The following is a 21,758-nucleotide window of genomic DNA, read 5'->3' as shown; positions in this document are numbered from 1 at the left end:
CCACTCATTACTTGTTATGTGCAAAGGCTGAGTGGAATATCGATGGGCATGTTGAAGCTGAAATTCAACTACTGCCCACTACAGCTTTCAAAGTCTTGTCAAGTACACATGCAATGTTGAGTTCCAGCACGTGGGCAGGTCGCAAAGAAGTCAGGGAGCTGGCATTTGCAAGAGCTGCTACAGCGCTGCCAGACAAGCAGCAATTGTAGCTGACTTATAGAAATGGACATGATTTTCTTGCCCCCACTCCAGTGCCGCCTATGACAACACGCCTCCCAGCATGCCGCGTGGTACTGCAATGGCAGTGATTTTACAGTTTAGTTAGATCTAAGGCGCACAGGACCCGGTGATACCGGGTCCATTCATCCTGTTTGTGATGCCCAAATGGATTGCCCACCAGATTAGTCCGTGGCCCTGGGCATCTAATAAAAGGGTAATAGTGAAAAAGGGAAAAATAAAGTTTGTGATAAAGTGTTCATGATTCCACCTGTGGTTTTTGGTCAGAGTTGACCAGCGCTGCCTGTCAGATCCTCTGGGATGAATGGTAATGCAGCTCAGTTGGTACAGCTCTCCACAGGCAGAGCTTTGTCCCAGGGCAGTTATAATAGGAAAGATTTTGTATCTGATGATGGTAGATGTAGCAGAGTTGGGTAGGTGACACAGGAATAAGTAGAGGACACAGCTGGATGCAGTTCCAAAGGTTTACTCACTGTTCTTATGGGCCCAAGTGCTTGCTTGGCGCTGCATCCTCCAGGTGAGGGGTCCAGCAAACTCCCAGGTAAATCAGGATACACCTTTCCAGCACACCTTTCTGTATCTGCCTTTTCTGGCTGTCTCACTGTGTTGGCTTACCGCCTCTCCTGACCAACACCTCACAGTCTGTGTCCCAGGCAAGTAGCCGCAGATCTTGTCAGGTAACATTCTCTTTGCGTTCCCTTGCTCCTTTAAGGCTGCCTTTCTGGCGAAGATAACTGTTGCTTGGGGCTCAGGAACCTACAGGTGCCTCTGCCTCCGGCTTGCTAGTTGAGTCTGATGATTTCTCCACTAGACTAGGAGGCCAGTACCCCCATGCAACCTGGTCTCTCCAATACTGGATCGGGCCCCACGGGTGTCTCTTGCACGGCCGGTGCCCCTAAGACCCCTTGTGCTCTCCAAGAGCTTCTTTGCGTCTCTTTCTCTAAAGGTACTGTTACACTTAGCGATGCACCAGCGATCCCGACCAGCGATATGACGCGGTCAGGATCGCTGGTGCATCGCTAAGTGGTCGCTAGTGAGCTGCCACACAGGCAGATCTCACCAGCGACATCGCTGTGGACGGGGGTCGCTACTTACCTGTCAAACTAGGCGATCCTGACGTCCTCCCGCCCGGCTCCACGCTCGTCGCTCGTCTCTCCACAGGAAGCGCCGCAGGAAGCTGACGACGAGAAACAGTCCTGGACATTCTCGCGCGATCAGCGATAACCAGCGGGGGAGCGGGTCGTAGGTAAGTATCAGACATAGTGATATCGCTTGCAATATCGCTATGACGTCACAAGTTATAGCGATATTGCTAGCGATATCGCTAAGTGTGACAGTACCTTAAGTCTCCCAGGGAGCTTCTTGTTAGCACATCTGCTCCCTTTCCTTCCACAAACTCTTTACTCTGAACTGTTCCTTCTGCTGCTCCTGACAGCTTTCACTTTCTCCTCACTCTCTCTCTCTCTCTGCACTGTTCTTTCCTGCTCTCTAAGCTCCTCTCCTTTCCCTTCCCTTCCTTCTCCACACACTCTCCCAACCCCTTTACTACCCAGCCAGCGGTGAGGCCATCCTCCCTTAGGGTACATCCAGGGTGCCCTGCTTCTGCAGTGTGTGTTGGGTGCAGGTGTAAGGCCTCTTTCACACATCAGGTTTTCAGCGTCAGGCGCGATCCGGCGCTTTTGACTAAAACCGGATCCGGCGAAATGCAATGCTGGATCCGGTTTCCCCCTCATTGACTTGCATTAGAGCCGGATCGAGCCGGATGGCCATGCGTTTCATCCGATTTTCGCCGGATCCGGCAATGTGACGCGATCCGGCGTCTGGAAAAAACGGCTACTGTAACGTTTTTTGTCTCCGGCGAAAAAGCCGGACACGCCGAATCCGGCGTGTCCGGCATTTTCATACAATGAAAGCCTATGAGCGCCGCAATGCGCCTGATCCGGCGACAGCCGGATCCGGCGGCCGGATCCGGTTTCTTTGGTCTGAGCATGCTCAGTAGCTCTGCCCACAGGACATATATAAAAGCAAGACAATGGGACCCTCAGCCACACCCAACATGCCACCCAAGCCAAGAACCAGGAGCAGGAGAAGGCAGCAGACATCTGCAGCAGCAGCACCATCAGCACAACCCCAAATGGAGCAGCATGCTGAACAACGGGAGGGGAGTCTGCAGCAGATGAGAGACGGTAATTATCAAATCCCCCATTCCTCCAAACTGGGGCTATGGAATATCAAGATATTCATTGCCCCTTTGTTTCTCTTTATTCAACAGCCGCCCAATAGATGCAGCAGCAGCAGCAGCAGCAGCAATGGCAGCAGCAGAAACACCACCCACAGCCATGGAGTCTGGCCATGAGGAAGACAGCACATCTTCTGGGAGCCCTCCCTCGCATCGTCAGCGTTTGACGGTAAGTTTTTATTTCCAAAATCCATCATCTCTGTAATATATGTGTATTCATTGCCTTTTATTTCAAAACAGGAATCACAAGATGAAGAGGAGCTCCCAGAAGAAGAAGGAAGGGGTGGACAGACACTTGGAGTGGGCTCACAATTTGTAAGTTTTTTGCATCAAACGCAGAAACACAACATCACACTACACACAACACATAGAAAACAATGTTCTGCAGACCACACACAGCAAACAAATGCCTACATCCAAAGACATAACATTTTTTGTTTTCTTCTCTAGTCTTCCCAATCTGGTGCTCGGCCAAGAGGTCCTCGCAGTGCCTCCCAGGGTCGTCGGCGACAGCAACGCGGCGGTCACCAGCGTGTAAGTATAAATATTTTTGCTTTGTTTTTTTGCACTTTTTATTTCATTTCTTTTGTGGAGGCTAATTATGTTATTTTTGTCTTTTTCTTTAACAGCCTTCACAGCGTGCTCCCGACTCTGACGGTGAGGATGGAGGGATTGATGTGGACCGCCTCATCGATCTCGTCAGAGAAAGGGAGCCGCTCTGGAATATGGCTGACCGCCGCCACGCTGACCTGATCGTTACCCGACGACTCTGGGAGGAAATCTGTTCGCTCCTTGTGGACCGCTGGGAGGACCTCGAAGCTCGGGCCCAGATTAAAGAGCGTAAGTATATACAGTACCGGTTGCTTGATTTAAACCAGTGTTTCCTGAACTCCAGTCCTCGTGGTCCCCACGGATCATGTGTTCAGGATTTCTATTTACTTTGGAAATCCTGAAAACATGACCCCTGGGGACCATGAGGACTGGAGTTTGGGAAACACTGATGTTGTATACTAACCACTTTGTCCTTTCTCGTTTCAGGGGAGAGAATTGTGAAGCGGTGGCAGTCTGTGAGGGATCGTTTCAAGAAGGAGTTCAATAAAGAGATGCGGGCCCCGAGTGGATCTGGAGGACGCAGGAGCAAGTACAAGTACGCACGAGTCCTGTCGTTCCTCCGGGAGACAATGCTCACCAGAAGGTAAATATTACAAACCACATGTGACAAAAAAATGTTTAGATGTAACTTTTTTTTTTCAGCCAGGGCCATACCATGTCACTATTTTAATTGTTTTTTTTTCTCTTTATTCCACAGCACGGTGAGCAGCACTCGGGAGCCTGCACGATTGGACCCTTCTGAGGCGATCCCTGAGGAGACCGGCACCGAGGGACACTTCGACCGCCCCGGTACATCTGCACCTTCCCAGCCTTCCCATACATTTGACCCATGTGTCCCATCCACCAGCACAGGAGCATCGTGGCCGCCTACATTACATGAAGCTGCTGGTGAGGAGATCGCTTTCCCTTTACCCCACCCTTCTGCCCCTGCCACCTCTAGTACACCTGCGGGTACTGGGCGGCAGCGGCAGAGGGGTCAGGAAAACACTTATGCGCCAGAGTTCTTGCATCTGAATGCATCTTTCCAGAACTGTCTAAAAGTCTTGTCAGAGCAAATCTCCGCAGGCTATCAGCAGATCAACTCCAGCATTCTGGAGGTGAAGACACTTCTGCAAACCATGCATTCAGAAGCAAGATCTTCGCCAAACCACACCTTTTTCAGGTCTGTTGTGGAGCGCATGGAAACGCTCTCTCCTGCCCAGCAGATGCATGTAATGCATTCATGCCACGCTGCTCTCCAGCAAGTTACCTCCCAACCTCCTCCTCCCACCACAGTAGTTCCTCCACCTGCACCCCCTCCAGCCACTTTCCATCCTCCCCCTCCTATTACATCTACACCCCCTCCAGCCACTTTCCATCCTCCCCCTCCTATTACATCTACACCCCCTCCAGCCACTTTCCATCCTCCCCCTCCTATTACATACCAGCAACCTCCCCAGCACCAGCAACCTCCCCAGCACCAGCAACCTCCCCAGCACCAGCAACCTCCCCAGTACCAGCAACCTCCCCAGTACCTGCAAACTCCCCAGTACCAGCAACCTCCCCAGTACCAGACATCTCCCCACTTCCAGCAACCTGCCCCGTACCAGACATCTCCCCACTTCCAGCAACCTGCCCCGTACCAGACATCTCCCCACTTCCAGCAACCTGCCCCGTACCAGACATCTCCCCACTTCCAGCAACCTGCCCCGTACCAAACTCCTTCCCCATACAACTTGCCATCAACATCATCTGCTCCTACAGTCCCTGCCCAACCCTCCACTCCACCACCCACCACCTCTTCTGCTTCCCACATGTCCACCCATTCTGTAGTTTTTTCCACACCTTCACCTCTAACTGTTCCTTCCCCACCACGATCCCAGTCCTCTCTCCACACTCCCAGTGTCGAAGTGTCCCGCAGCCCCTCCAGCAGTATTTCCACCACACACTACACAGATTTATAATGTGTGTATTTAAATAAAAATGACCAGTTTTATGGTTTCAAAGCTTTATTAAACAAGTTTATTAAAATTTTAAAAAAGTTTACTAAAAAAAACATTTTTCAATAAAAGTTAAATTATTTTACACTGGTTGTCTGTCATTTCTTTCTGCGGCGAAAAAGGATAAAAACAGCGTATTTAAAAGGTGAAATGGTATTCAAAACTAGGTATATAACTGTGGGTAAATTTTAGCTTTTTGCCACAGTTGTGTTCCTGGTTGTGTTTGAAGCAAAGTATTTCACCTAAAAAGTTGTGTTTATTGTTGGTGATTTCCTAACAATGTACACAACTTTTGTTACAGGTGAAATACTTTGCATAAAACACAACCAGGTACACACCTGTGGCCTAAAGCTAAAAATAGAGACCATGACAAGATAGCCAACTTTGGTTGGCAAAGGTATATACTGTTGGTACAGAAGGTACACAAGTTTGGTTAGGGCACAAATCTTTCACACTCTGTCATCCTGCCAGTGTACTCTGCCTTGAGGTGACATAAAGTATAGTGCAAAATTGTCCCTCATTGCTGAAACCGTCACAGAACTTCTAGTGGTAATGTCATGGTAATCTTGCAAGGTGGTTTCTTCAGAGGTGTCCTCAATGGAAATGGGTTCCTTGCAGATAACAAAATTGTGGAGTACCACGCACGCTTTGATCACCTTGTTCACAGTTTCTGTCTTGAGGTTGATCGCAGTCAATAGGACCCGCCATTTGGCTGTCAGAATACCAAAGGTACATTCAACCATTCTTCTTGCTCTTGTGAGGCGGTAATTAAAAATGCGTTTGGTCTTGTCAATCCTCTGCTAGAGTACGGTTTCAAAAGTTGTTCTGACAGCTGGAAGGCTTCATCCCCTACACAGACAAATGGCATAGGTGGACCAGATGTTTGCGGCAGCGGTCTAGGTGGTGGGAACTGGAAGTTGTTTCCATACAGTTTACGCCCCATGGCAGACAGTTTGAAAACTTGAGAGTCATTGGAGCGGCCATAGGCCCCAATATCAACCGCAATAAATTTGTATTCCGCGTCAGCGATGGCCATGAGGACAATTGAAAAATATTTCTTGTAATTGAAATATTCCGATCCCGATCCAGCTGGCTTTACAATGCGGATATGTTTCCCGTCCACAGCGCCCAAGCAGTTGGGAAACTGACATATCTGTTGAAACTTGTCAGCAATTTCAATCCACCTCTCTGTTGTGGGCTCTGGTAAAAACTCTTCAGCTAAGGAGTCCCACAGTGCACGGCATGTGTACTTCACAATTCCAGATATGGTGGAAATCCCGAGTCTGTACTGGAAATGCAGTGACGAAAGGGATTCTCCAGTTGCAAGAAATCTGTGGGGAATTAAAAAACAATCAATTAGTTTTAAATCACAGCATTACATACCAAAACTGAGCTATAACACTTGGAGATACAAACTACCACCAACAAGATTGCAGTGAAAGTGTGCTCTGATGCGATCACATCCAATAAATGTGGCTTACCTTAAAGTCACCATCAGACGCTCTGTGGGTGAAACAGAGATGCGGCAATAGGTGTCCGCTTTTCTTATGAGGTGTGCAATGCGCTCCACCAAGTAATCAAAATTCTCCATTTTCATCCTAACATATCCAAAAAATTTATCCGGGTTTCGTCGAAGGTCCATGCAGAGTGTAGAATAGACCTCACGCGTCATTCTCTTGGCTGTGATGGGGTGGATCCACAAACGTCGTCTACGATGCCTGATGCGCTGCTGTCTCGCTCTCTCCTTCTCCAGAACAATCACCCTCAAACGATTCGCCTCCGCTATAAAATCCGTCAAATTCTTCAAAATATTTCCAATGACAACATCCATCTTCGCCAGTAACTTGCTCTTCTCTCCAACCTGCACTTTCTCCTCTACAACCTGTCAAAGAAGGGCTGTAGGAACATGCTATATATAGTTTTCCAGTAGCCAATCCCGTTCGGAAGGCCACAAGGGTCAATTTTAAAAACCAGATCCGGCGTAATCCGTCGAAAAACGGATAGAAAAACGGATGAACCGGATGAGACGGATCCGGTTTTGTCTGTCAAGAAAAAGACGGATCCGCCAGAAAACCGGATCCGTCACATCCGGTTTTACTAAACATTTGCCGGATCCGGCGTTCCGGCACGACGCCGGATCGCGCCTGATGCCGAAAACCTGATGTGTGAAAGTAGCCTTAGACTCCTGAGTGGTGCTCCCTCCTTACCTGAGAATGGGGTACCACACTTCTGGGTGAGGTGCAGTACCTCTGTGGCGAGTGGACACTCAGGGGCACCATACCTACTCATCTCTACAGAAAATGTAGAGTTTCAAATTTTGAGGGTTGGGGGCATCATCTCTTAAAAAGGTCCCATAGCTGCATGCAAACAGTTTGAGCAGAAATCTTAGAAGAGTCAAAACCTTGAGGCCACATGGGGCACATAGCCCCTCACTTTGTCACTGAGGATGATTTCATTGTTCAGGGATTACTCCAGAGTGGTTCTTGTGGTGGGATGCAGGTCTGGATGGCTGTCGTCATCCTATTAGATATCTAAGAATGAATTTAAGTGTGTGTATGCTTTATTAAAGATGGAGTGAATGCTTAGTCTAAGAGTTGGAGGAGGTGAGTTATTTTTTTCAATTCTTGAATTTGCCTTATATACAAGTCATTATACAGGAAAAAAAAAATATTTCTTCGTATTTTTTCCTGCAAAATCTATTTTATGTTTGTCTTTGTATATTTCATTGTCAGTCCAAAAAAGTGGAATAATACTCTGACAACATTGTTCCCAGCCATGAACTGGGAGAAGCGTCCAGGCTTCTTCCCCTTGCTGTTCCCATTCCATTTGAGAACTGGTTCCATCCATTTCAACAATTTTACTGCCCCCCCCCGGACATCATGGGAGGGTGCGTCAGAAAAATGTTTGAGTTTCACATTGACTTCCATTATATTCGTAAATCATGACGAGCACTCGAGCAGTATAAAGTGTTCGATACGAGTAATGCGCACCCGGACATTTTAGTGCTCGCTCATCACTAGTTACGACTTCTCATATAGCGTCAGTTAATTGTTACTGGTTGTAACCATGTATACCTAAGCTACTGTGATGTCCTGCACATGGAATAAGTGACACAGCTTATCAGAAGATATATACTACATTTCTAATTGGAGGTATTTGCTAATATTATTATTATAATTACTACTACTATAAGATCTTGGAGATCTTCTATTCTGAATGATCAGCATTTTGTAGGATCAAAATTTGCTAGCAAACCCCTTTTAAATACTAGAATACCATACCTCTTGTTGCTTTGCAAGGAAGGCATCAATAAGGTTTCCCTGATTATTCACATCCAGTTCTCTCTGCTTTCTTGTGAAGGTTTCCCTTAAAAAGTTTTGCATCTCAATGTGGTTTTTGCTCAGTGTTCTATGACTCCCTGGCAGCCAGCCAACCAGTGAGGGATAACTGTTGTATAGCTTTAAATACGAAAAATCACATAATTCCATCAAATATACAGTTTATTAAAAAGTTTAAAAAGTCACAGAAACTACAAGTTATTCAACAAACAAAGGTTAGAAATCTGAGAAAGAACTTTATTTCACCCATGAAACTCAGACATCTCATGTACCAAACATTAAAGCTAACAAACTGAAAAATAATAAATGGAAATTTTCTTTCCCTGTTTTCCTTCTTATTGAATAAATCAGTCCACCCATTATTTAACCCCTTTACCCCCAAGGGTGGTTTGCACGTTAATTCCCGGGCCAATTTTTACAATTCTGACCACTGTCACTTTATGAGGTAATAACTCTGGAACGCTTCAATGGATCCTGGTGATTCGGACATTGTTTTTTCATGACATATTGTACTTCATGTTAGTGGTAAAATTTCATTCATATAACTTGCGCTTATTTGTGAAAAAAAACGGAAATTTGGCAAAAATATTTCAATTTTCCAACTTTGAATTTTCATGCCCTTAAATCGCATAGATATGTCACATAAAATACTTAATAAGTAACATTTACCACATGTTTACTTTACATCAGCACAATTTTAGAACCATATTTTTTTGTTAGGAGGTTATAAGGGTTAAAAGTTGACCAGCGATTTCTCATTTTTATAACACCATTTTTTTAGGGAAACATCATATTTGAAGTCACTTTGAGGGGTCTATGTGATAGAAAATACCCAAAAGTAATACTATTCTAAAAACTGCACCCCTCAAGGTTCTCAAAACCACATTTAAGAAGTTTATTAACCCTTCAAATGCTTCACAGGAATTTTTGGAGTATTTAAAAAAAATGAACATTTAACTTTTTTTTCACAAAAAAAAAATTATTTCAGATCCATTTTTTTATTTTACCAAGGATAACAGGAGAAGTTTCACAAAAATTTTTGGGGTCCAATTTCTCCTGAGTGTGTTGATACTCCATATTTGCTGGTAAACCACTGTTTGGGCGCATGGTAAAGCTCGGAAAGGAAGGAGCGCCGTTTGACTTTTCAATGCAAAATTGGCTGGAATTGAGATCGGACGTCATGTCACATTTGGAGAGCCCCTGATGAGTCTAAATAGTGGAAACTCCCCACAAATGACACCATTTAGGAAACTATACCCCCCAATGAACTTGTATAGATGAGTGGTGAGCATTTTGAACCCCCAAGTGCTTCACAGAAATTTATAACTTAGAACCATAAAAATAAAAAATCATATTTTTTCCACAAAATGATATTTTCGCCCCAAGGGTAACTTAAGAAATTGTACCCCAAGAGATATTGTGCAATTTGTCCTGATTACACTGTTACCCCATATGTGGGAGTATACCACTGTTTGGGCACATGGCAGAGCTCAGAAGGGAAGAAGCACCAGATTTTACTGTTATGGTTTGCAGGTGCCATAACACACTGGGAGAGCTCATGAGGTGCGAAAACAGCATAAACCCCCATAAGTAACCCCATTTTATGTACTACACCTCTCAATGAATTAATCTAGGGGTGCAGTGATCATATTGACATCATGAGTGTGTCACAGAACTTTATACCATTGGGCAGTGAGGACAAAATAACTACATTTTTACCACCCAAATTTTGTTTTAGTCAAAGATTTTACATTTTCACAAAAGAAGTGGCTAAAAATGGTAAAAAAATTTTGACCCACAATTTCTATTGAACGTGGCAATATTCCATATGTGGACGTGGCAATACTCCATATGTGGCTGTACAGTGCTAATTAGCCATGCGGAGAGAATGGGTCTGTGCACATGTCAGTGTGTTTCCTTGGACCGTGTGTCCATGGGCAAACCGCGCTCACATGTCCTCTTTTTAAAGTCAGCACGGGCCACAAAACATCGAGCACACATTCATACACACAACACACATGGATGTCATCTATGGCGCCCCCAAGCATCCAGTTGCCACAGAGGTACTGCACCTCCTCCTGATAAGATGGAAACACCTGACCAGACTCCAGTACCTGCACCCAGCACAGGCACCTTAGAACAGCAGAGCACCCTCTATGGCCCCTGCTTGGTTCATGAAGGGTGCTGGGAGGTGGGTGGAGCTTAGATTGCTCTAAAGAGCAAGAAAGCAGATAGGAAGTGAGTCAGATACCCAGAGAGGGATGGAGTGAAAGGACATATATGCAGCAGCCTTCTATGAGCTGGAGCTGCAGGCAAGGAAGGGAAGAGAAAGATTAGTTCTCAGGCGAAAAATAGAAAAGTACGAAACGTGTGGAGGAGAGCTGGGGACTAGAGCTAGAGCAGAGCCCTCTTCCTAAGTTTATGCACCAAAGGCCGGGCACCGGTATCCGAGGCTGTTTGTGATACTAATGATCCTACAGCAGAAACTGGAGGAATAGAAATTGTGACCACTTAATTCGACGAAACAGTAGCAAGTGTGTGAGCTGGGACATGACTGTAGGGAGTCCCCAAAGTGGGCTACAGCTGCCTGTCAAGCGAGTGGAGTTCTAAGTAACAGAAAGAAATAGGAACTTGAGTGTAAGTCATAACTATAGCTCTACCCTCGCCTACTGTATCCTCACCCATCCCTTGTAGATTGTGAGCCCACACGGGCAGGGTCATTTCTCATCCTGTACCAGTCGTGACTTGATTACTGTACTTATATGTATTATATGTATTATGTATACCCCTCCTCACATGTAAAGCGCCATGGAATAAATGACGCTATAATAAAAAATAATAATGGCTACAAGTACTTCAGATTAGCGCTAGTAAGGAGATGTTCAGAAAAGGCACACAAAAGGGAATGCTGGAAGGGTGTATTCCATCTGCCTGGAAGTTGGCTGAGCTCCTCACCTGGAGGATGCAGCACTGAAGCGTGCATCTGTCTATGCCAGAAACGTGAGTAAAGCATTGGCACTGCATTCAGCTGTGTCATTGCCTTCTTCCTGCGCCAACCCCTTCAGCAATGCTGCATCTCCGTGCCTAAACACTACACCATCTACCTCAACATCTACTACCATTGCCCTGGGACTACAGCTCTGCCTGGGGAGAGCTATTACAACTCTGCTGCATCCCACCACCTGTCCCAGAGGATCTGCACTGCAGCGCTGGTCCCCTTCTGACCAGATACCACAGGTGGTGTCATGAACTTATCTACACATAAACTTTATTCCACCTATTTTACAAGGTTACTGCCACCGCAACACATCCCCTTTGAGACACCGGCCTAGTACTGAGTAAGAACACCACTTGCCCTGGGGGTGCTCCATTTTGGCGTCACGAGCAGAATTACGAAGCCTAGTGCCACTGGATCCTGTGTGCCGAAGATTTGATTCATTTGAGAGATGATAAACCCAAAATGTTCAAAGCAACAAGTTTATTGAATTGTGGATTCAACTGTGATTTTGACTGGAAAAATGGCTACCAAGGCAGTGAAGTAAGATGTGCCATTGTGGGCGGCACCCCAGAAAGAGCACGAAATGACATGAACCTCCTTTGCCTGTACTTCTATGCTACTGTGTCATGGCTGACCCAAAGAGGGGTCCGGATCCTAGCCTGGTAAGGCGGCAAAGGAAAAAGACACCGCCCCCAGGGGGTGGAGAGAAGCTCTGCTGCGAGAAAAGGAGCAAAGAAGAAGACACAGTACCAGGAGGCCATGATGGAGAGCAGCAGGAGGTCTGTGGAGCACGGTGGAGAGATGTCAGCTTCTCCCGGCTCCATGGAATCAGGCTCCAGCTCCTCAGCAGACCTCACCCTGTCGCAGCTGGAGATGGAAGTGGAAGAGCTGCCAGGTGATTTCAGCAGAAACAGACTCTGCTGGAGTGAAAACGACAGGCTGCCCAGGAGGAGTCTGCCATCTTGGAATCCCCACCATTGGAACCTCCAGCCATCCCTCAGGTACAGTCACTGCCGGTACACAGCTGCCTATCCCCGGTACCACCATCACCGCTACCCGACGCTCCTCCAGTCTCCCCGTCACCTGAGGCTGAAGATGAGGATCACCGTGGCCCTGGAGGAGCAGGTACTCCGTGGTCCCAGGGACATGGGAGGCCCTGCTAGGACCCATCGGAATACCACCAACCTCAAAATACAGTCAGGTCGTCCTAGATGTAGCCTGGGACTGGAAGATGGCACACAGAGGGGTATCCTAGAACCTGCTCCTATACCAACGCCACGTTCCACCGTGTGTAACAGGCCGATGTTCCTCAGGGAACAAGTGAGAGAATTACGCCATCAATTCCAAGACGCTAAACTGACTGCAATGGAGAAGTGGAAAACGTCCCTGCGGAAAAGCCCGGTGTCACCGGGTCCTGTGTGCCGAAGATTTAATTGATTTGAGAGATGATAAACCCAAAATGTGCAAAGGAACAAATTTATTGAATTGTGGATTGGACTGTGATTTTGACTGTAAAGATGGTCGCCATGGCGGTGAAGTAAGGTGTGCCATCATGGGCGGCACCTCAGAAAGAGCACAAAACAACATGAATCTCCCCTGCCTGTGCTTCTATGCTACTGCGTCATGACCGACCCAGAGAGGGGTCCGGACCCTAGCCTGGTATGTCAGCAAAGGAAAAAGACACTGCCCCCAGGGGTGGAGAGAAGCTCCGCAGTGGGAAAAGGAGCAAAGAAGAAGACACAGTACCCGAAGGCCATGATGGAGAGCAGCAGGAGGCCTGTGGAGCGTGGTGGAGAGATGTCAGATTCTCCCGGCTCCATGGGATCAGGCTCCAGCTCCTCAGCAGACCTCACTCTCTCGCAGCTGGAGATGGAAGTGGAAGAGCAGCTAAGCGATTTCAGCAGAAACAGGCTCTGCTGGAGCGAAAATGACAGGCTGCCCATGAGGAGTCCACCAACTTGGAATCTGCACCATCGGTACCTCCAGCCAGTCCTTAGGTACAGTCACTGCCAGTACCCACCTGCCTATCCTGGTGCCACCATCACCGGTACTCGACACTCCACCAGTCTCCCCATCACCGGAGGCTGAAGATAAGGATCACCGAGGCCCTGGAAGAGCAGGTACGTCCGCTGCCCCTGGGACATGGGAGGCCCTGCTAGGCCTCATCGGAATGCCACCGATGTTACGGTACTGCAGCACAGGACTAGGGTAGAAGGGGGGAAAACTGACCATGCACTGCGACTAGGCTGATACCCTACGATGGAGTGGGCGACCCATTCCTTGTGAATAGACCCACCGACGATCCTAGGCTAATCTCAAGTGAAGACCTATAGATAGGGGAAAGGGGGTCCCTGAAAGATCTAAGGACTGGGTACAAAAATGGGTCACCTCCTAATAGAAAACAAAGAGAAAGCTGCAGACCACTGCAGCGCCGGTCCCCTTCTGACCAGATACCACAGGTGGCATCACGAACTTATCTACACTTAAACTTTATTCCACTTATTTTGCACGGACCGGGTCACTGCCACCGCGACACATCCCCTTTGAGACACCGGCCCGGTATCGAGTAAGAACCCCACTTGCCCTGGGGGTGCTCCACATTCATGTGACACGCATCAGCGCAGGGGAAGAAGCAATAAAGTAACCGCTCTTCCCGGGTGCTGGGTGCTGAACACGGCTCTCATCATTCTCCCCTGCTTGCACCGATCGCCAGCAGAGCAGGGGAAAATGATGAGAGCCGTGTTCAGCACCCGGCACCAGGGAACAGCGCTTATTTAATGCTTCTTCCCTGGCGCCCGTCCTTGTGCTACTGATGTGGCAAACGCATGCTGCACGTGTGCCGCAATTATTACACACACGGACACTGACATCTCTGGTACCAGAAATATCAGGACGTGTGAAAGAGGCGTTATAATGGGTTTTTATGTTTGGCTGCTGTCACACGCTAAAAGACGCTTTTTATTGCAAAAAATAGTTTTTGCATCATCACATTTTGAGAGCTATAATTTTTCAACATTTTGGCCAACAGAGTCATGTGTGGTCTTGTTTTTTGTGGGACGGGTTGACGTTTTTATTGGTACCATTTTTGGGCACATAACTCTTTTGATCGCTTTTTATTCTGATTTTTGGGAGGCGAAATGAACAAAAACCAGCAATTCATGAATTTCTTTTTGAAGGGGGGTGCGTTTATACCGTTCCGTGTGTGGTAAAATTGATAAAGCAGTTTTATTCTTCGGGTTAGTACTATTACAGCATTACCTCATTTATATCATTTTCTTATGTTTTGACGCTTTTATACAATAAAAACTATTTTATATAAAAAATAATTATTTTTGCATCGCTTTATTCTGAGAGCTATAACTTTTTTAATTTTTCAGTGATGGAGCTGTATGGCAGCTTGTTTTTTGCGGGACAGGATGATGTTTTCAGCGGTGCCATGTTTATTTATATCAGTCTTTTTGATCGCGAGTTATTCCACTTTTTGTTTGGCAGTATGATGATAAAGCATTGTTTTTTTCCCTTGTTCTTTTTTTCTATGATGTTCACTAAAGGGGTTAACTAGTGGGACAGTTTTATAGGTCACGTTATTATGGACTCGGCAATACCAAATATTTGTACTTTTATTGTTTAGATTTTTTTCATTCAAATATTTTTTTAGTGACAGAATAAATATTGATTTTTTTGTTCTAATTTTTTTTTAATATTTTTACAATTATTTAATTTTTTTACCTTACTCTAACTTTTACACTTTGTCCCACTATGGAACAATCATTTTTTGCAGGCTGATCACTTCTATAGTATGCGGATAAAGCAACATCTGCATGCTATAGAAGCTGTCAGCACTGCACACTGACCTGAGAGACTTCCTGATGATGCACTGCGCATGACAGGAAGTTTCTTAGCTCTGGTAACCTAGTTGTTGTCATGATGACATCAGGTTACTATGGCAGCAATCAGGACTCCGTGTGTCAGGTGCAGGATTTTTCCCGCTGCACAGGAAAGATCCCAAGCCTTGTCTGGTGTAGTGGTCTCCCATTCAGGCTCAGCCGCTCGGATAACTGCTCAACCAAGACTCCGGACCCAGCGCCTTGCCCAAGCTCATGCTGCATGTGTAGTTGCTGCTGGCTCTCCAGCTAAGCCTATGAGGACTACTGGTATACACGTGCAGCATTGTACTCTAGAGCCTAAGTCCAGATTCCACCCTACTGAGCATGTCCATGATGTGGCACCTTCTCATTGGTGCTCGGACGTCAACTGCTCTGGTGATGTGGCAGCTTCAGATTGGTCCACAGGCAAAGTCCAGTCTGTCTGGACTTGAGCTTAAGGTATAAAAGGCTTTCAATGGCGCATGCCTGTGCGCTAGTATCACTTATGGTTGGTGTGTGTGAGTGGATACGCTACCACTCTGTATGCATGTGTATGTGTGTGTGTTTAGTTTTCTCCTGAGTTTTAGCCAGTTAGGGCTTTTTGTACCCCCTTGGCTTAGCATCTGTTTCCCACATGTGTGCAGTTAGCACAGTGGACGCACATGACAAGTTTCAATCATAGAGCTGTGCTCTTCTGTGAAGTCTACATGGTCTGTAGTTAGTGTCAGCTTTGTATTTTTCTTCTGACTCAGCATCTGTTTCATCCACATGTACGATTGGCATGGGTCAGTTACAGAGCGAGCGCAACCCTATAATTTCTTCCTCTCTGTGATGCTAACAGAGCTGAGTGTTGTGTGTTCTGTTCATACTGCGTGGAGTTAATGCAGTCCTATTTAGGAGTTTGCGCTGTCTTTAGTTCGCCATTGTTCACATTACCTGCAGTTTTACATCTCTGCACGGTAGACCCCGGGTTGCAAACACACTTTATCATTATATTTTAATTAGTGCATTCCACCAATCTTAAACCACATCATGCCGCGGGGTCGCCGATCCAAAGGCAGAGGGACTGTCACCCCTCTGCCTACTCCCGGAATACTGCGATCGTATTTGATCACAGCATTTTGGGGGTTAAAGTGCCGGGAGCTGTCCATGACCACTCCTGATACTTAGTGCCAAGTGTTAGCTGTGAGAATCAGCTGACACCCGTGGCAGATTGCTGAGATGTACTATTCCGTCCATGGTCAAATTGGCCCAGGGCACAAGGACAGTAAAGTATGTCTGATATCAGAAAAGGGTTAATCTGATTTAAAAAGTGTGTGGGGTTATCTTGGTGCTCAATTTACTGTATTTTAACCCATTAAATCATTTGATTAATAGGAAAACTTATTAATTATTTAATAAATTTACAATAGGCTGGACTTATTTTTGTGCACTATCATAGATTGACGAGGAACCTGGAAAGAAGACAGAAGCAGTAAAGCAGTTTTTTTCCTCTGTTTAAACATACATGTGTTTGTAATCAATTAGAACCCCCCCTAAAAAAAATATTATTCAGATAAATTTCAAGCCTATAAATTTTATTATTTATTGAGCTACATTGGTAACAAAAAGTCAGCAAATTACTTATGTGATAACATATAGTTACATGTGAAGTCTGCATTAAATTTTATTTTATTTTTTGGGAGGAAGAAGGGGTGATGGGTGTTAAGTCAAGAATTATTTTTCTTTTTCTTTACTATATACATATGTTTTTACTGTTTTTTACATTATTTTTTTTACTAACTTTTAAATATTTAACTATTACTAAAAATTTGCATTTTATTAATTTAAATTTGCCTGTTTCATTAACATTAACAAAATTTGATTAATCAAAAATCTCAAGAGTGAAAATTGTCTTGATAATGCCAATGCTCCTCACACCTAGTATTATCCTTCCATCTTATTCGATCTCTTTCTCCAGCTTTGATGCTAGGCAAATGTCCTATTAACTGCAATCTGTTAATTGCTCCCTGCTATGAACAATCCTCTGCTCCCTCCTACTCCTCCTCCTCCCTCTCTCACTCACCTGGCTTCATTTCATGGACATTTGAATGGTATACGTTGAACAGAGCAGGTCAGATATGACCTTGGTCAGATGAGACATCATTTGAAGTGTGACATCTTTTAAAGTGTTACATCAGAAATATACCAGAAATAGTCCAGAAATCGGTCAAAAGGTAAGAATAGCCACTAGAGATGAGCGACTTTGCCTTTTTTCGGGTCGAGTCAGGTTTCATGAAACCCGACTTTCGCAAAAGTCGGGTCGAACGAAATCAGCCGATTATCGTGAAAAGTCGAAGGCCGACTGAAACACGAAACCCAATGCAAGTCAAAGGGGAAGAAAAGTCTGCAGTGAGTGGAGGACAGGAAACACACCTACAGTGCCCATTTTAATACCAAAAACATCAATTCTTATTACTTAAGCTTGTCAACCTTAATTTACGTTATAATAATAGTTAGGCATTGAAAACTGGGGGTTATTTGGCTAAAGTTGTGGGGGGGTAGGGCTGGCTCCAGATTTTCGTGGGCCCAAGGCCAAAGAGTGTCAATGGGCTCCTTTAACACATGCCACAATTCATGATCCTCTGATACGGCAGAGAAATAGCGGTATAGTACAATGAAAAATACTTCACTTCTTACATCTCATGACTGATATCCTTTTTAAATTCTCCAATATCTCCAAAAACAGACTGTATATTACTCCATACAGTATTATGGCCACCGCATAGTGCACCATACAGAGTAATGAGGCCCATATATTTCTCCATACAGAATCATTGGTCCCATACAGTATATGATGAGCTCCACATAATGCTACAGTATATGTTGATCCCCATGGATGAAGCTCCACTGTCTTATGGGCCCAAATAATGCTCCATATATAATGGGCCCCATTTCTAATGCTCTAGTGTATAATGGGCCCTGTAAATGCTGCTCCAGTGTCTGATGTCCACCTTTGGAATGCTCCAGTGTATGGTGGGCCCCATATATCATTCTCCAGAGTATAGTGCTCCCCAAAAATTGCTCCCAACCTTTAAAACAATTAAATAAGTCTCCTCCATAGGGAATCCCTGTACTAGTTTGGACTCCTCGTCATCCCCATCTTCCATCTCTCTGCACTTAGACTGTTTAGGCAGAGGGCGTACAGACGTGATGTCATCGCGCTCTCTGACCAGAATGTCACTGTCAGGAAACGCGGAACACGTCACGGCGGTGGACCAGGGAGAGGTAAGTATTTCAACTTTGCAAGTGATGTAATCCTGAGCAAGCAGGGGGGGCCTACTCGTGGGCGGCGGTACTGGCACAGGGCCCCTCATAGTACGCAGGTGTGTCTAATGGCGGGTGTGCACCCCCACCGTCAGAGACACTTGATTGTACTATGAGGGACCTTGCGCCAGTGCCGTCGCCCAAGAGTGAGCCCACCCACCTGTCCAGGGCAACGGCATTCGCACGGGTGAGTGCGCCAGGTGGTGACCCCGGCCCTGGGGGGGGAGGCAGCCGAGTTAGGGAGGTTGAAAAAATGGCATATGTTGATGTTGGACATTCAGCAGCTGAAAATGGAGGAATTGGAAAAGTCCAAGGAAGAGGAGTACAAAAGCGAGCCAATTTTCTGGCAACCTACGTGTCAGCAGGGGAAGGTGGGACAAAATCCTTTGAAACCCATGCATTGTTCATTTTAATGAAGGTTAGATCATCAACATTTTGGGTAGACAGACGGGTCCTTTTTTTCTGTCAGGATTGATCCAGCAGCACTGAAGACTCTTTAGGATAGCACACTAGCAGCAGGGCAAGCAAGATCCTGTAAGGCATATTGTGCCAATTCAGGCCAGGTGTCCAGTTTACAGGCCCAATAGTCAAAGGGGAATGACCTGTGAGGGAGAATATCGATATGGGAGGAGAAGAAGTTTGTAACCATAGTTGACAGCTGCTGTCTCCTGTCACTTTCAATCGATGCAGTATTATCAGTCGTGTGAGCGGTACTTGAAAAATCAGTCCACAACATTGTCATGAAACCTGTTGTGAGTTCATTCTCTGGTTCACCAGTTGTGAGTTATCCTTCCAGACTCCCTCTGGTGGTAACAGGAGGTAGTGAGGCTGATTTGATTGGTGGAGATCTGCCACCTGAGAATGAGGATGACGATTGGACCTCAGGAGTCTCAGATTGGATTTAAGACAGCCGACGCCCTATTCAGTTGCTGGTGATTCCTTCTGGCTTGTCAGCTCTTGGTTTTCAGCTCTGTTCCAGTCATCTAAAGCTAAGTTTTTCTGCTAATGTTCACACTTGGTTTTGTTGGTCTATTCAGTTTTTTGTGTGGTCAGCCAGCCCCGGCTGGGGGCTGTGCTGAATTTCAACTCTTATTTATCAGTATTTTGCCAATTTGCTTTTTGTCCCTTACTAGTTTGGTCTCTTTTTGCTCTGTCTCAGAATATTTCAGAGTGCTGATATAGTGGAAGAAATCTAGTGACTTCAGGGTTAATTTTGCTATCAGAAGTGTTGGACATTATTTTTGTAGGGTTTTTTGCAGGTTGCAGACAGTGTCTTTCCTTTCCTTTCTAGTTAGTTTGGGCTCCATCATTTGCTCAGCCTATTTTCCTGCCTGTGTTTGTGCCTTCATCTTGTTTCACCGTCAATACATGTGTGGGGGCTATCTACAGTCGTATGTTAACCTTTTTTCTTTATAATAATTTTGGTTTTTGCAACAGCTATTTCAGTTTCATATATCTAATAACTGATGGACTCAGTTATATTTCTGGATTCAAATGAGGTTTATTGTACTAACAGAAAATGTGCAATCTGCATTTAAAAAAAATTTGACCGGTGCAAAAGTATGGGCACCCTTATCATTTTCTTGATTTGAACACTCCTAACTACTCTTTACTGACTTCCTGAAGCACTAAATTGGTTTTGTAACCTCATTGAGCTTTGAACTTCATAGCCAGGTGTATCAAATCATGAGAAAAGGTATTTAAGATGGCCACTTGCTAGTAGTTCTCCTATTTGATTCTCCTATGAAGATTGGCATCATGGGCTCCTCAAAACAACTCTCAAATGATCTGAAAACAAAGATTATTCAACATAGCTTTCCAGGGGAAGGATACAAAAAGTTGTCTCAGAGATTTAACCTGTCAGTTTCCACTGTGAGGAACATAGTAAGGAAATGGAAGAACACAGGTACAGTTCTTGTTAAGCCCAGAAGTGGCAGGCCAAGAAAAAATATCAGAAAGGCAGAGAAGAAGAATGGTGAGAACAGTCAAGGACAATCCACAGACCACCTCCAAAGACCTGCAGCATCATCTTACTGCAAATGGTGTCACTGTGCATCGGTCAACAATACAGCGCACTTTGCACAAGGAGAAGCTGTATGGGAGAGTGATGCGAAAGAAGCCGTTTCTGCAAGCACGCCACAAACAGTGTCGCCTGAGGTTTGCAAAAGCACATTTGGACAAGCCAGTTACATTTTGGAAGAAGGTCCTGTGGACTGATGAAACAAAGATTGAGTTGTTTGGTCATACAAAAAGGCGTTATGCATGGAGGCTAAAAAACACAGCATTCCAAGAAAAGCACTTGCTACCCACAGTAAAATTTGGTGGAGGTTCCATCATGCTTTGGGGCTGTGTGGCCAATGCCGGCACCAGGAATCTTGTTAAAGTTGAGGGTCGCATGGATTCAACTCAGTATCAGCAGATTCTTGACAATAATGTGCAAGAATCAGTGACGAAGTTGAAGTTACGCAGGGGATGGATATTTCAGCAAGACAATGATCCAAAACACCGCTCCAAATCTACTCAGGCATTCAAGCAGAGGAACAATTACAATGTTCTGGAATGGCCATCCCAGTCCCCAGACCGGAATATCATTGAATATCTGTGGGATGATTTGAAGCGGGCTGTCCATGCTCGGCGACCATCAAACTTAACTGAACTGGAATTGTTTTGTAAACAGGAATGGTCACAAATACCTTCATCCAGGATCCAGGAATTCATTAATAGCTACAGGAAGTGACTAGAGGCTGTTATTTTTGCAAAAGGAGGATCTACAAAATATTAATGTCACTTTAATGTTGAGGTGCCCATACTTTTGCACCGGTCAAATTTTGTTTAAATGCAGATTGCACATTTTCTGTTAGTACAATAAACCTCATTTGAATCCAGAAATATAACTGAGTCCATCAATTATTAGCTAAATGAAACCGAAATAGCTGTTGCAAAATCCAGAATTGTTATAAAGAAAAAAGGTTAACATTAATAGGGCTGCCCAAACTTTAACATATGACTGTATTCCTTTGGGGTCTGCTTTGGGGCAGTTAGTTTTCCCCTTTTCATGCTTCAGGTTTATTTAGTCCTCCGGCTGTGACGAAGCGTCTAGGAACATCGTAGGTACGCTCCACGGCTGCTGCTAGTTGTGTGGTAGGATCTGCAATCTGCAGTTACCAATATTTCTGGTTTTCT

The 21,758-nt window shown here is 45.4% G+C and overlaps 1 protein-coding gene across 2 annotated transcripts in view; it reads right to left on the bottom strand.

Annotated features, from left to right (window-relative positions):
* LOC141098571 (cytochrome P450 2C23-like) overlaps positions 1-21,758 on the bottom strand; it is a 211,295-nt gene that overhangs the window by 108,653 nt on the left and 80,884 nt on the right. For both annotated transcript variants that reach the window (XM_073586477.1, XM_073586476.1), the window contains one exon: positions 8,349-8,525. In XM_073586477.1, coding sequence (XP_073442578.1) covers positions 8,349-8,525 — 177 coding nt within the window. The remainder of the gene's footprint in view (positions 1-8,348; positions 8,526-21,758) is intronic.

The sequence above is a fragment of the Dendrobates tinctorius genome, unplaced genomic scaffold (assembly GCF_039654945.1).
Source record: "Dendrobates tinctorius isolate UK_male_01 unplaced genomic scaffold, ASM3965494v1 ptg000093l, whole genome shotgun sequence".
NCBI classification, from domain to species: Eukaryota; Metazoa; Chordata; class Amphibia; order Anura; family Dendrobatidae; genus Dendrobates; species Dendrobates tinctorius.
This window is presented reverse-complemented; position numbering and strand designations above follow the sequence as displayed.